At 48.3% G+C, this 13,544-nt stretch overlaps 1 protein-coding gene across 5 annotated transcripts; it reads right to left on the bottom strand.

Annotated features, from left to right (window-relative positions):
- Window positions 1–1,092: 1,092 nt before the first annotated feature.
- Window positions 1,093–12,892, bottom strand: LOC115130579 (fibroblast growth factor 18-like). 5 transcript variants are annotated; one of them, XM_029661857.2, is made up of 6 exons: window positions 11,296–12,892; window positions 11,100–11,214; window positions 6,773–6,812; window positions 6,376–6,556; window positions 4,907–5,013; window positions 1,093–4,637 (listed from the first exon to the last, which is right to left on the bottom strand). In XM_029661857.2, the coding sequence occupies exons 2-6, from the start codon at window positions 11,201–11,203 to the stop codon at window positions 4,368–4,370; spliced, it is 702 nt and encodes a 233-aa protein (XP_029517717.1). In that variant the 5' UTR covers window positions 11,204–11,214; window positions 11,296–12,892; the 3' UTR covers window positions 1,093–4,367. The 5 variants fall into 5 exon arrangements, with proteins under 5 accessions (XP_029517717.1, XP_029517720.1, XP_029517718.1 ...); XM_029661860.2 differs by having other exon boundaries at window positions 1,093–4,634; XM_029661858.2 differs by having other exon boundaries at window positions 6,376–6,553.
- Window positions 12,893–13,544: the final 652 nt, after the last annotated feature.

The raw sequence follows: 13,544 nt of genomic DNA, 5'->3' as shown, positions 1-13,544 counted from the left end.
TACTGTAGTTTCAAATGACAGAGTTCAAACTCCAACCTGCAGAGCTTCCATGCATTGCAAATGTCACCGTTCCCTATTGTCCCTGGTCAAAAGCAGTGCACTAATATAAGGAATAGGGTTCCATTCATGACTGGGATAGCTGAGCCTCTTGGGTAGAGTTAGGGAGTAAATGTACTGTAGAAACAGGCTTCATACCAGCAGCCTTTATCCTTCACCAACGGATGGGTGGGTTAAACTTTTTATTCTAAGTTTGTGTTGGAGGGGGAAGAGTAGAGTGCCTGTGTTGTGGCAGAGTACCCGGAGTGTAAATAACTGTTGTCAAATGGATGTGTGGGTTGGCGTAGAAATGTCTGTGTGTGACCACTTGTTTTCCTACATATCAGGACCCCAATATCCTAACGTTTCACCCGAAAACAAAGCTCTGTGTGTGAGACTGTTTAGAGAGAGTGTGTGTGTGTACGCGCGCTTACTCTGGGTCTGTCGGATTTGGGCCCATAATTCCTGGAGCTCTCAGGTCACAGTGCCGTTCTCACACATATTTGGCATTCTTTCCCCGAAATGATTACCATACACCTTCTACTCTGGGTTTGGCTCCGCAGAATATTTCCATCGTTCCGAGAGGAACTGCAGCGATGTTCCAGAACCCCCTCCCCTACAGTTCAGATTCCTCACTCTCATGCGCCTGCCTTCCTTGGAATCCTCGGGTACAGCCCTTTTTCCCCCCTGAGTCAGCTGTTTGTGTCTGCCGACGTGATTGGGTCATTCGGCAGCGGCACCTCTATAAAGACCTCCCGGGAGGGATGGGTAGTATGTAGCGTGTAAGAGACGTGCTGCATCTCAATAGTCCAAAGTTGGTTGCTCCCTTTCCCTTGTTCCTTTCCTTCATCGGCTCAGATGGGAAAGAACTGGACAGGTGTAAGTAACTGGCCAGTAGGCTTTGTTTAGTTCCACCTATCCTGTTTTTACAGTTCAGTGCAGATTTAGGAAACGGAAGATTCTTTACAAATGCAGGGATTGCCAAAAACCAGCTGGAAACTTAGTAAAGCGGAGATCTCATGGTGAGAGACAAAATTAAGAGGTAATAGAAGACGGTGAGGTAGAGAACCATGGTGGACGCCATGGGGGCCAAGAGCATTTAATACAGTAAATCAAGATTACATTTATTGTGATGCAACCATGTTGAAGTCTCATGGTAGTTCCCTGATAGAATTGTGTGTTGGGATGGTGTTGGAGGGTTGTTTGTGTGGTGGGTTAGGTGGGATGAAGGGGGTTAGGTGTCGGCCTATATTCGTGGGTTGAGAGAAATAATAAGAAAATGATACTACTGCTTTGCAGAAGCCTACTGTTATTTTCCACAATGCTTTCAGATCAGTGGTCAGGAATATAAGTAGAGTAAGAAATGCAGGTTTTTGTTAAGCTAATAGGGCCATACAAGACCCACATGTTAATATTGTGTCTATATATTTCCAAAAACGGAAACACTCTCTTGTGGAAGACTTATGTTCCACATAGTTCAGTAAATATTGTCAATTTATGATGATGGAGGGGTTGTGTACCTGTGTATCGGTGGAGGCTGCTGAGGGGAGGATGGCTCGTAATAATGGCTGGAACAGAGAGAATGGAATGGCAGCAAACACATGGAAACCATGTCACCTAAAACCCTCACAAACTTCTACAAATGCACAATTGAGAGCATCCTGTCGGGCTGTACCACCGCCTGGTATGGCAACTGCACCGCCCACAACCGCAGGGCTCACCAGAGGGGGGTGTGGTCTGCACAACGCATCACCGGGGGCAAACCACCTGCCCTCTAGGACACCTATAGCACCCGATGTCACAGGAAGACAAAAAAGATCATCAAGGACAACAACCACCCGAGCCACTGCCTGTTCACCCCGCTACCATCCAGAAGGTGAGGTCAGTACAGGTGCATCAAAGCTGGGACCGAGAGATAGAAGCTATTTTTCAATCTCAAGGCCATCAGACTGTTAAACAGCAATCACTAACTCCGAGAGGATGCTGCCTACATACAGACTTGATATCATTGGCCACTCTAACAAATGGATCACTAGTCACTTTATTAATTACACTTTAATAATGTTTGCATATCTTGCACTACTCATCCCAGTTGTATGTACTGTTTTATACCAACCACTGCATCTTGTCTATGCGGGTAGGTCATGGCCCATCCATATATGTATTTGTACATATTCTTATTCCATCCCTTTACTTAGATTTGTGTGTATCAGGTAGTAGTTGTAGAATTGTTAGATATTGCTGCAATGCCGGGAACTAGAAGCACAAGCATTTCACCATACTTGCAATAACATCTGCTATCCATGTGCATGTGACCAATCAAATTTGATTAGATTGTTTGATGTATTCGATACCATTCCACTCCAGCCATTACCACGAGCCCGTCCTCCCCAATTAAGGTGCCACCAACCTCCTGTGCTGTGTATAGATGCTTTATGACACAGTAGACAGGTTTCTGGATGGAGGTTTACTGACTTGAGAAAGACTGCTGCACACAGAGCTGAAATAAATAAAAGAAATAATTTTATAATAATAATATCAACAATTATAGTAACAATCATAAAAAGATCGCTTATTTAGTTTTTTTTGGTCATCTTTATATAACTTTTAATAAATTGTTCCCTTTATATTTTGTGTATAAGACTTTGGTGTTCCACTGAATGTCCTGGTAGCAGCATTCTGTATCCATGGTATCGCACAGGAGCGTCATCCCGGGTCGTTTCTATAGCAACGCATATATGAAGAGAAGGCACCCTTCCCCCACGCGCCCGTCATCACCCTCTGATCCTATAAGAAGAGGGCATTCTGTCCTGGCAGTGGGAATTGGGGAGGTGTCATGGCGCTGGTCTCCAGTTGTCTTTGGTGGTCATTAGATTTGGTTTGTTTTTTGGTTCAGCTCGGTTTGTACATTCCAGTTCTTAAAGCTTCCGTCACTTCAGTGAGTTGCCAGGGGATGTTGCCTTGGGGATAATTTAGGCCTCTAGTCCCTTTCTAGATCCCCCCCCCCCAAATAGTCTTTGGTGCCCTTACACTCACATACTGTACATACATTCACATTCATTCACCCCAAGTCTCACAGATTCTTCTCACCCAAGGGGGGTGAGACAGAGAGAAGTGCGTCAAAGCAGTCCATCCATTTCTCCACAGTGCCATTCTGTCTAGTCCCGTACTGTGGCTTGATCACCACTCCACTGGCTTCCTGTGTTCCTTGCGCTGTTTGTCCACCGGTTGCTCCACAGTTTCTCTCATGACGCCACTGTCTCATAGACTTTCAGTCTGTCCACCTGTCTGTCTCTCATGTCTCTGTCTTTTGGTCCATTAAGTGGGTATCATCCAGGGAGTCCTGGACAGCGTCAGATAGCTGAACTGGTCCAAGCCTGTGAGTAAGGTTGGGTCTATCACGGTGTAGCTAGCTTAGCTACGTTTTAGCCCTCAGAAAGAGTTTAAACCCGCAGTTTCGAGAACACACTGAACTCATTCTTGTTTAGCAGAGCAATAGTGTTTACCTTAAAGAATGGCTGCTTGATAAACCAGCAAAGTGACCCTTTTTTTGTTTGTCCGTTCTAAACTAGTGATTAACTGGCCAGTGACAGTGCAATAGCACCATTATGTTCAAGCTTGGAGGTTGGAGGGAAACGAGGCCTACACAGGTTGGAAAGCCTGGTCATCAGTTTAGCTAGCTTTCAGGGGCCTTGTCATAGTGTCTGGGCCTGTCAGGGGAGTGGGCCAGGTTGATGGGCTAGTTGTGATAGCAGGGCTACAAGCTAGTGGCCTTCAGTCAATGGACAGAGATCGTGGAGCCTAGTGCAGTGACGGCTTAGCAGGGCCAAGTGTCAAGTTAGTGGATGTACTGTGGCACTAGCACAGTTAGTAAACCTACCAATCAGGGTCCAGAGTAAGGTACATGTTATCCCAGTAGCGGGAAGCGTTAGGTGGGGTCAGGAATCTGGGTGTATCACTGGCCCACTATCTGGGTGTATCACTGGCCCACTAGCTTCAGGTTAGCCAATTAGCATGTATTAAAGTCCAGAGGAAGGGTCAATGTTATCCCATTATCTATTAGCTTCAGGTTAGCCAATTAGCACGTATTAAGGTCCAGAGGAAGGGTCAATGTTATCCCATTATCGATTAGCTTCAGGTTAGCCAATTAGCATGTATTAAAGTCCAGAGGAAGGGTCAATGTTATCCCATTATCGATTAGCTTCAGGTTAGCCAATTAGCATGTATTAAAGTCCAGAGGAAGGGTCAATGTTATCATGTTAGCGATTACTGAATAAGCAGGTACAGGTGGCAATGGGCAGTGGATGGAGGGTAGCCATTAGCGTTAGCTGCTAGCGGGGCCCGGTGGCACGGACCCTCTTGCTCCTCTTGTTGACCGTTGTGAAGCGGAAGGGAGTGGTTTCAGGGTACTCCCCGGGCGGGAAGCGCTTCATGAAGTGGACGTCCTGCTGGTTGGGCAGCGTGTGGGGGCCGCGGCGAGGTCGCCCCCGCTTGGTGAAGCCAACGTACCAGCCTGCGTAGCGTGATGACATCAATGCGGTGTAGTGGTTCTCTAGAACCTTCTCCACGAACACGCAGTCTTCACTTTTATTACTGGCCTTCTGAGAGAACAGAGACACGAACACACACACACACACAGACACACGCACACACACACACACACACACACGGATAGAGAGAGAGAGAGAGAGACATGAGGGAAGAGGCAGATCAGCAATCCATGTGAACACATTCAATCTGAACAAAAATCAAGGAATGCTCAGGAATGCTTCCAAACAGCACTTTTTTTTGGCATATTGTTGTGATTCATGCCATAAGCCTAATGATGCTGTAATTGTTTGAGAACATGAGAGAACAGAAGAGGTCTCACCTTTCCCACCAGCTTGCCGCGGCGGTTCATGCACAGGTAGAAGTTGGTTTCTTTGCCACGGATTCTCACCTGGCTACCAAAGGTGTCGGCCTCCACTACAAGCTGGGCTTGTGAAGGGACAGACAGAGGGACAGACAGACGTTAGAGCCACAGACAGGTAGAGCACCAAAAACAAAAGGGACAGAAAATAAGGGAGGAGGAGGGGACGCAACTTGACAGAGCGATAGATTATAGCCTGGGTTTGAACTGACAGATCAATCCCAGGCAGATGGCGAAGCGAGGACAGGCAGACATTTGGGTGAGTAAATGGTTAGTTGTCAAAGAAGCCTGTTCAGAGACGGTCTTACGGGAGACTGGTCATTACAAGTGGGGCTCGTAAAAAAAAGACACAGAAAGACATGAGGACAGCCGACACAGAGCGAGGCTACAAAATAAGAAGAAGTCTAGCAAACACTGCAGGGGGGATTGTTGTTTTAAGAGTGTGTGTGTGTGTGTGTGTGTGTGTGTGTGTGTGTGTGTGTGTGTGTGTGTGTGTGCGTGTGTTCATCATGCCATTGTGAAGCTGATTCAGTGTATATTAAAGTACTGCTCCCCTTCTCTTGTAATAACACTGCGCTGACTCAATGTCTTTAGAGAGAGCGCTTGTGCCTGTTTTTAAAAGAAATCCCTGAAATGGTTCCTACATGACCTTAGTCAACAAAGGGGTCACAAGAAATCAATACCCTTCTCTCTCCCTCTTCTTCCCTTAACTCTCCCCTCCTCTCTCTCTCTCTCTCCCTCCCACTCTACATGTTTGCACCTTCAACCCTCCTCTCTGTTCTCCCCCTCGTTCTCTGTTCTTTTTTCCTCTCACAATGCTTTACTGCCATTGCCTGATGGCGTTAACCACAGTCTTTCTTCTTTTGAGAACCACTTGTCAAGAACAGATCTGCTCCCGGAGCAGTAATAAGGCTGGCCTTGAAGTGGTATGTTTGTGAAGAGCACGGTTGTGAATGGGAGAGCTGGTAACATGAACCCCATTCATCTGCACAGAGGAAGATGAACACCAGCGTTAATGTTGGGCTTTTTTTCCTGCATTGATCCTCTGCGGTTTGAGAATGGGTTAGGCATAATTACAGACAAAGAGAGAAAGGGGAAGGGGGAGGAGTGGCGGAGGGATGGACGAGGGAGGCAGCCTGCTGTTTTAAACCCAGAGAAGACAACGGGGAGGATGAAAAATCAATGGATAGATCGATGGAGGAGATGAGTTTCTAACACTGCCTAACACTCTACCTGGCAGCCCCCCCCTCTCCTGCTTTCTTTCTCTTTCACTCTTTCTCTGTGTGTCTCTCTGGTGAATCATTGAGTCAGCAGTTGGTCGATGAGGTCTTTGTGCTCCGGAGACAAGCTCCACTGCCCACTGCCAAGGCTGGGAGGATTGAGGCGTGTGTGTGTGTACTTATGTGCCTGTCTGTGTGTGTGTGTCTTACCATATTTGTCTCCGTCCTCTCCGCGGGCACTGATGCGTCTCCCCAGCACCTGGACGTGTTTGCCGCTGGTGCGGCTGTAGAGCTGGTAGACCCGGTGGTGCCGCCGGCTCATAGCATCTCTCACCCGGGTCTGGTTCTCCACGTGCACGCTGAAGTTAACCCCATCCACGCCAAACACCTGCTGCACACACGGGACACACGGGTCACAATCAGCATACTGCTACTGCATGCTCTCTCCTATTCCCCACTCCCTCCATCCTTGGGGGAAGGAGACACGATGAACAGCAACACGATGCAAAAATCTGAAGGTCCTAAATGCCTCAAGACGCGTTCATTGACATACACACATATCCATACAAACATGTACTCACACACACGCGCATATCTAGCTTCTCACCTGCAATGGATTGCACATCACCAGCAACATCTGGATGCATCTGGAAAGAGAAAATAGGTTCAGTATATCTCCGATCCAAGAATTCCTCTCCTTCCATCCGTCTGATCCCTTCCCCAACACTGAGACCAATCCTTGGGAAACCAGAGAGAGCTTCTGGCTGGACTGCGGGACTCCCCGCTCCCTCAGATATTACATTTGTTTTTACATGTTATCATTTAGCAGACCCTCTTATCCAGAGCAACTTACAGTACTGAGTGCATACATTTTAATCCTTTTTTTGTGCTACAAGAGACAGACAGTCGCTGGTTCCCAAACCTTGTCACCCTTATTCTGATGTCAGCAGAACCACCAGCCTTGACACTCTCCCTCTTCTTCCCTTAACTCTCTCCTCCTCTCTCTCTCTCTCCCACTCTACATGTTTGCACCTTCAACCCTCCTCTCTGTTCTCCCCCTCGTTCTCTGTTCTTTTTTCCTCTCACAATGCTTTACTGCCATTGCCTGATGGCGTTAACCACAGTCTTTCTTCTGTAGGTGTCTGTCAACAGACATTCTGTAGGTGTCTGTCAACAGACATTCTGTAGGTGTCTGTCAACAGACATTCTGTAGGTGTCTGTCAATAGACATTCTGTAGGTGTCTGTCAACAGACATTCTGTAGGTGTCTGTCAACAGACATTCTGTAGGTGTCTATCAACAGACATTCTGTAGGTGTCTATCAACAGACATTCTGTAGGTGTCTGTCAACAGACATTCTGTAGGTGTCTGTCAACAGGCATTCTGTAGGTGTCTGTCAACAGACATTCTGTAGGTGTCTATCAACAGACATTCTGTTGGTGTCTATCAACAGACATTCTGTTGGTGTCTGTCAACAGACATTCTGTAGGTGTCTGTCAACAGACATTCTGTAGGTGTCTGTCAACAGACATTCTGTAGGTGTCTATCAACAGACATTCTGTAGGTGTCTATCAACAGGCATTCTGTTCTGTCAACAGGCATTCTGTAGGTGTCTGTCAACAGACATTCTGTAGGTGTCTATCAATAGACATTCTGTTGGTGTCTATCAACAGACATTCTGTAGGTGTCTGTCAACAGACATTCTGTAGGTGTCTGTCAACAGACATTCTGTAGGTGTCTGTCAACAGACATTCTGTAGGTGTCTATCAATAGACATTCTGTAGGTGTCTATCAACAGACATTCTGTAGGTGTCTGTCAACAGACATTCTGTAGGTGTCTGTCAACAGGCATTCTGTAGGTGTCTATCAACAGACATTCTGTAGGTGTCTATCAACAGGCATTCTGTTCTGTCAACAGGCATTCTGTAGGTGTCTGTCAACAGACATTCTGTAGGTGTCTATCAATAGACATTCTGTAGGTGGGATTAGTTACAGGATGGGGTGGTGTAGTTGGCATGGCGACATGCGAGACAGACAAACAGACAGACATCCAGGGTCAGTCGGGGACAACACCCAGAGCCTCCATGTTTTCCTCCAGCAGATGCTCCATCAGAGCAGCAGGGAAACACAGACAGGGAAACCCTCTGACTGACACCTCTCCCACTCAACCACCTCTTGACCCCTACATGACTGTACTGTGCCATTGTGTAAGTAGCCATAATATCACTTGTGCGTGCGTGTGTGTGTGTGTGTGCGCTGTGGAGAAGAGCATGCACTGTCTCCTCTATCTCTCTCTTTCTCACTCTCTGTGTGTTCTACACTACAGCATGGAGAGGCAAGCTTGTTGAGTGAAGTGTTGCCAAATGCAGTACATACCTGTTTCTCTCTTCTCTCCTACCTGTTTCGCTGTCCTCTCCTACCTGTCTCTCTCCTCTCCTACCTGTTTCTCTCTACTCTCCTACCGGTTTCTCTCTCCTCTCCTACCTGTTTCTCTCCTACCTGTTTCTCTCTTCTCTCCTACCTGTTTCTCTCTCCTCTCCTACCTGTTTCTCTCTTCTCTCCTACCTGTTTCTCTCTCCTCTCCTACCTGTTTCTCTCCTACCTGTTTCTCTCTCCTCTCCTACCTGTTTCTCTCCTACCTGTTTCTCTCTCATCTCCTACCTGTTTCTCTCCTACCTGTTTCTCTCTTCTCTCCTACCTTTTTCTCTCTCCTCTCCTACCTGTTTCTCTCCTACCTGTTTCTCTCTCCTCTCCTACCTGTTTCTCTCCTACCTGTTTCTCTCTCCTCTCCTACCTGTTTCTCTCCTACCTGTTTCTCTCTTCTCTCCTGTTTTCTCTCTCCATCCTCACATATCCCTAGGTCTACCAGTCCCCCTCTCTCCCTTCCACTGTCCTCTCTCTCTCCCTCTCTCCCCTCCCTCTCTCTCCTGTCCCATACTCAGTGTTTAGGGATGGAGGAGACTCCCCCACACACTGTCATGGCCTCACACACACGCAGATGTGAAGATGTGCGCTGTATGTGTGTGTGTGGGGGGGGGGCAGGAAGCTGACAGCTGGACTGAAGAAAAGACTGATGCACTGCAGGGTGAGAGTGAGAGAGAGGTGTCTGTGTACGGGGAGAGATAGGGAGAGACAGGGCGGGGAGAAAGAGAGACTGTACTCCTACTGTACAAGTATTGCGGCTGGAGAGAAACAGGGGTGTCCCCATTTTTTGTGGTGTGAGAGACAGGAAGACGAGAGTGTGAAAAAGAGAAAGCTCTTGCATCCATCCACTGATGCGTACTCATAGACATACATATACCTCACTCTTGACTCACTCAACCCACATGCCACAACCCACACCAACCCAAACACAAAGAAGCCAAACTCCTTCCTATGCAACGGCACACGGGTGATCTTTCCCTTGGCTGGTGTATCAGCTCATAGGGGCTGCTAACAGATGCAGACACCAGGGGAACCAAAGCTGCATTCTGCCTGCGCAGCTGTAAAAGTGGCGGTGTCTTGTGCATTGTGAGGACTCTCAGCTGTTAAAACATCACTGCTGCGCCGCTGCCCGAGGACACGGAGAGAAAAGTGCTTCGGTTCTGGATTCTACCTCTCTCCGACCACAGACACTCACAGTATGCCAGTGAGGAAATGGCGAGCAGAGAAGGCGAAGACAGAAGAAATGGAGAAGAGAGGGAGAGTAGCAAAGATAGAGATGAAAAGGGACTGCAAGGGGGAGGTAATAGTTCTATAAGAAGGACCAATGGGGAAACCTGGTTGTCCGTTGGACCTGTGCCAAAACAAGCATCAAGCCGACATCATAAACCTGTGTCTCTGAAGTTCTCCCATGTTGAGTAGACGTTAAGGTAGAGTGGGCCTAAACACGGAGCGCCAGGGTGGAGCAATGGCTGAGGTAGTGGGCCTCACTGTTGAGAAATGGTTCCAGTGGTAGGCCTCAGTGCAGAGCAGAAGGCCTCGGGGAGGAGTTGTGGTTTGAAAAGCAGAGCGGTAAGTCTCAGTGGTGGTTAAAGAAGTAACAGGCCCCAGTATGGAGCAGTGGTTAGAGTAGCAGCGGGTCCCAGCGTGCAGCAGTGTTTTCAAAAAGAATAGCACTGTAGGTCTCATTGTGGTGTTGTGGTCAGAGGTGAAATAGGCCCCAGTGGGGAGCAGTAGCTCCGAGTCTAGACCATTGAACCAATGCTTGAGTTTGTGTAGAGCAGCCATTAGACAGGCGAGCTAATATGTTGATGATCATAGATGTAACGTTCGTGTGGAGCGGTAGTTAGTAGCCGTGGTCTCGGTGAGTGAGGGGGAAATAAAAAAAGAGCCTGCGTGGCAGAGGAGAAGATAACGTAGAAGAGGTGGTGGAGAGTTGAATCTTTCTCTTCATCTGACACTCTTAGGTTGTTATCCATTTATGAGAGAGAGAGAGAGAGAGAGAGAGAGAGCAAGAGAGAATGAGAGAGAGGGAATGAGAGAGAGAGAATGAGAGAGAGAGAGAGAGAGAGAGAGAGAGAGAGAGAGACAGAGAGAGAGAGAGACAGAGACAGAGAGAGAGAGAATGAGAGAGAGAGAGAGAGAGAGAGAGAGAGAGAGAGAGAGAGAGATGATAACTAATCTGGAGATGACTGCCATCTGGGAGAAGTACATTGGTCACATTGAAAGACAAATGAAATCCCTGGCTTCATTCTGTATCCTTTCACATAGCTGCAGTTCAGTATTTCACATTTTCAATTAAATATGGTTGCAGACTATGATCAAACGATAGTTTGTGATAGTGGTGGATTCAATGCAATATATTACTGTACTGTACATCATATAAACCTAGATCCAATTGAAATGGTCAACATCTACACCAGTAATAATCAGTTATAAACGTGTTTATGACAAGTCCTATGGGTGGCACAGCCCCAACCCTGACCCAGTGACCCCGACTAATTAGCCAATCACCTTCTTTGACACGTTTCTATGGTGACCGATGGGAAGAGATGAGACGTCGAATACCCAGGCCAGAGCATCCATGAACCATGCCCATCAAAAACTGCCGTGTCCATATGGTCAAAGACTAAACAACACACTGCAACAATCAAACAGAATGTGCTTCATATGGCAATAACATTCTTGATAAATGGTTAGAGGGACTTACAAGACAGCCAGCGTGGAGAGAAGGGACCGCATCGCTTCCCCCTCCACTAGGGAACTTCGCCCAGAGTCAATCGCCTCGCTCGGTCAGAGCCGGTCCGACAGTCCGGAGAGTTCACTTGTGTTTTTATAATCCGCTGGACGGAGTGGAGGGTCAAAGAGTCAGCGGACACTCCCGTTGGCATCGGCGGGGTGGGTGTGAGGGCGCGGGCAGGGCAGGTTGTGGGGCGGGGGGTGGCCGTGCCACTGTGACTGGAGGGCTACCTCTCTTGGCTGTCACGGTGGCCGGTGCAACGGGGAGGGGCGGGGCGCGGGGGGAGGTTAGGTCATCAAACAGTTGCGCACCTCCGGGCTGGAGAGGAACAGGTGAAAGCGCGTTCACGACTCATAGAGGCTAAACTCCAATCGACTCACCTGCTACGTATCAATAATGAAACTAATGTCAGTCAAAATCACTCCAATGTCATTTATTGACGATGTTTTCTCCCGGTAATCTTATGCGTAATCCACGTTCGTATTGGTGTTTTAGTGCGACAATAAAGTTTATACTAGGTCAATAACTTTATTCCGAGAGAAGTCCACATTAGAGACGAATTTGAAGAGATGAGACGCAGAATGAGGGATGGTAAGGGAGGAGTGGTTGTCTGGACGCAGGCTGGAGCCCAAGGTCTCTAGTCCCTGCGAGGCAATGCCAGGCGCTGCGGGATGCGGGGTACCTGGACGGGTTGGAGGCGAGGGCGGCGTGAAGAAGGGGCCTCTGCGGGCGCCGGGTGCTGCAGGGCGGGCTCGGTCATGGCTGCGACCCCACGATGGGTCACGAAGTCTCTGGCCCCGGGGACACCGAACAACAGTGTCAAATAATGTGGATAAGAGCCCGTAGCGGTCCAGCTCAGATGGAGATGGAGAGAGTTGAATGAAAGGGAGGAGGGGAGGGAGATAGAGGTAGGGATGGAGGGAGGGGGAGTTGGAGAGGATGGGAACAGCTGTGACTGGGTGGCGGACCCAGCCACCCGCGACAGCACGGAAATGACAGGCGCTCTCTGCACCTGATTTCTCGGACTTCCCCGACCGTTTCAACCGCTGGTTGCCTGGCTGCGGTCCTCCCTGAGCTCCGGCACAATACCAGCCAAAACAGAGCGCGATGACATCACCTCAAAAATGTTTGAAGGAAAAAATGCAATCCGATCTTTTTAGTAATTTTTTAAACGTAGAAAGTTAGCACTGCACTTTTCCTGTAAAGGCACTAAAGTCTGGATGGCTCAGTTGGAACCGACCGTTGCAGTGCAGAAGACACAGGTCCACTTCTCCTGTTTGTAAAGAAATACAAGTGAATGCATGCGCTTCAACGACGTTTACCTAATCACATTGACAGACCACTCCAGAACCTGCACCGTCTCTCCCTCTCTCTCTCTCTCTCACAGCCTCCCTCTTTCATTCAGTGACGAGAGGAAAGCACAGGAGAAGATACAGAAAGAACACAGCTGCCTCTATGCTCCAGCTACAGCATGTATATAAAAAGCGTTCTCCTTCCGCAAAAAGCTCGTCTTTACGGTGGATGGGAGTGCTGTAAGGGAGAGGCGAGTCAGTCTGCAGGCACGAACCTCCAAGAAAAAACAGAACAAGATTTTAACAGCCGTGGATCAATCCACCCCTCCCTCCCACCAGCCCCCCCTCTCTCGCGTCTGCTCTCTATCTCTCCCCCGCTTCCCCTCTTTCTCTCCCTCCCTCCCTCTCTCTCTCTCTCTCTCTCTCTCTCTCTCTCTCTCTCTCTCTCTCTCTTTCTCTCACACACACACTTATTGGATCAACATGAGATTAGTCAGTCGCTATGTGATGCCGACCAACTACACCAAAGGCGAAACCGTGTTGGAAATGTCACTGGCTGCAACAAAGGAGGAAGGGGGAACAGGGCTTAGTTTTTACAAATCTCCACAAAACACGGGTTTATGTGGGTTTCTCTGCGCTTTTGGAACCTTTCACTAGTCATTGGGGAATAACAGGGGCGAGTCACTTTTGCCCTCCGATTACTTCTCACCTCAGTTAAAAAGAAACCCGACCACTGCCACCCCTCTGCCCCTGACCCATGGTGGGGAGTGTGGGCTGAGGCGAGACCGCCAGAGCGGGGTGGGGGGGCACGACTAGCAGAGCAGACCCTCCAAGTAAATAATTACCGCTTTGAAAAGTGATGTTTTGTGACTCTTCGTTTCATAACTTATAACTTAAACCTTGAGGGGAAAATGAAACAGAGAATGA

Source organism: Oncorhynchus nerka, linkage group LG6, assembly GCF_034236695.1.
Source record: "Oncorhynchus nerka isolate Pitt River linkage group LG6, Oner_Uvic_2.0, whole genome shotgun sequence".
NCBI lineage: Eukaryota > Metazoa > Chordata > Actinopteri > Salmoniformes > Salmonidae > Oncorhynchus > Oncorhynchus nerka.
Note: the sequence above shows the minus strand (reverse complement) of the source record. Positions and strands in the feature narration are given on the sequence as shown.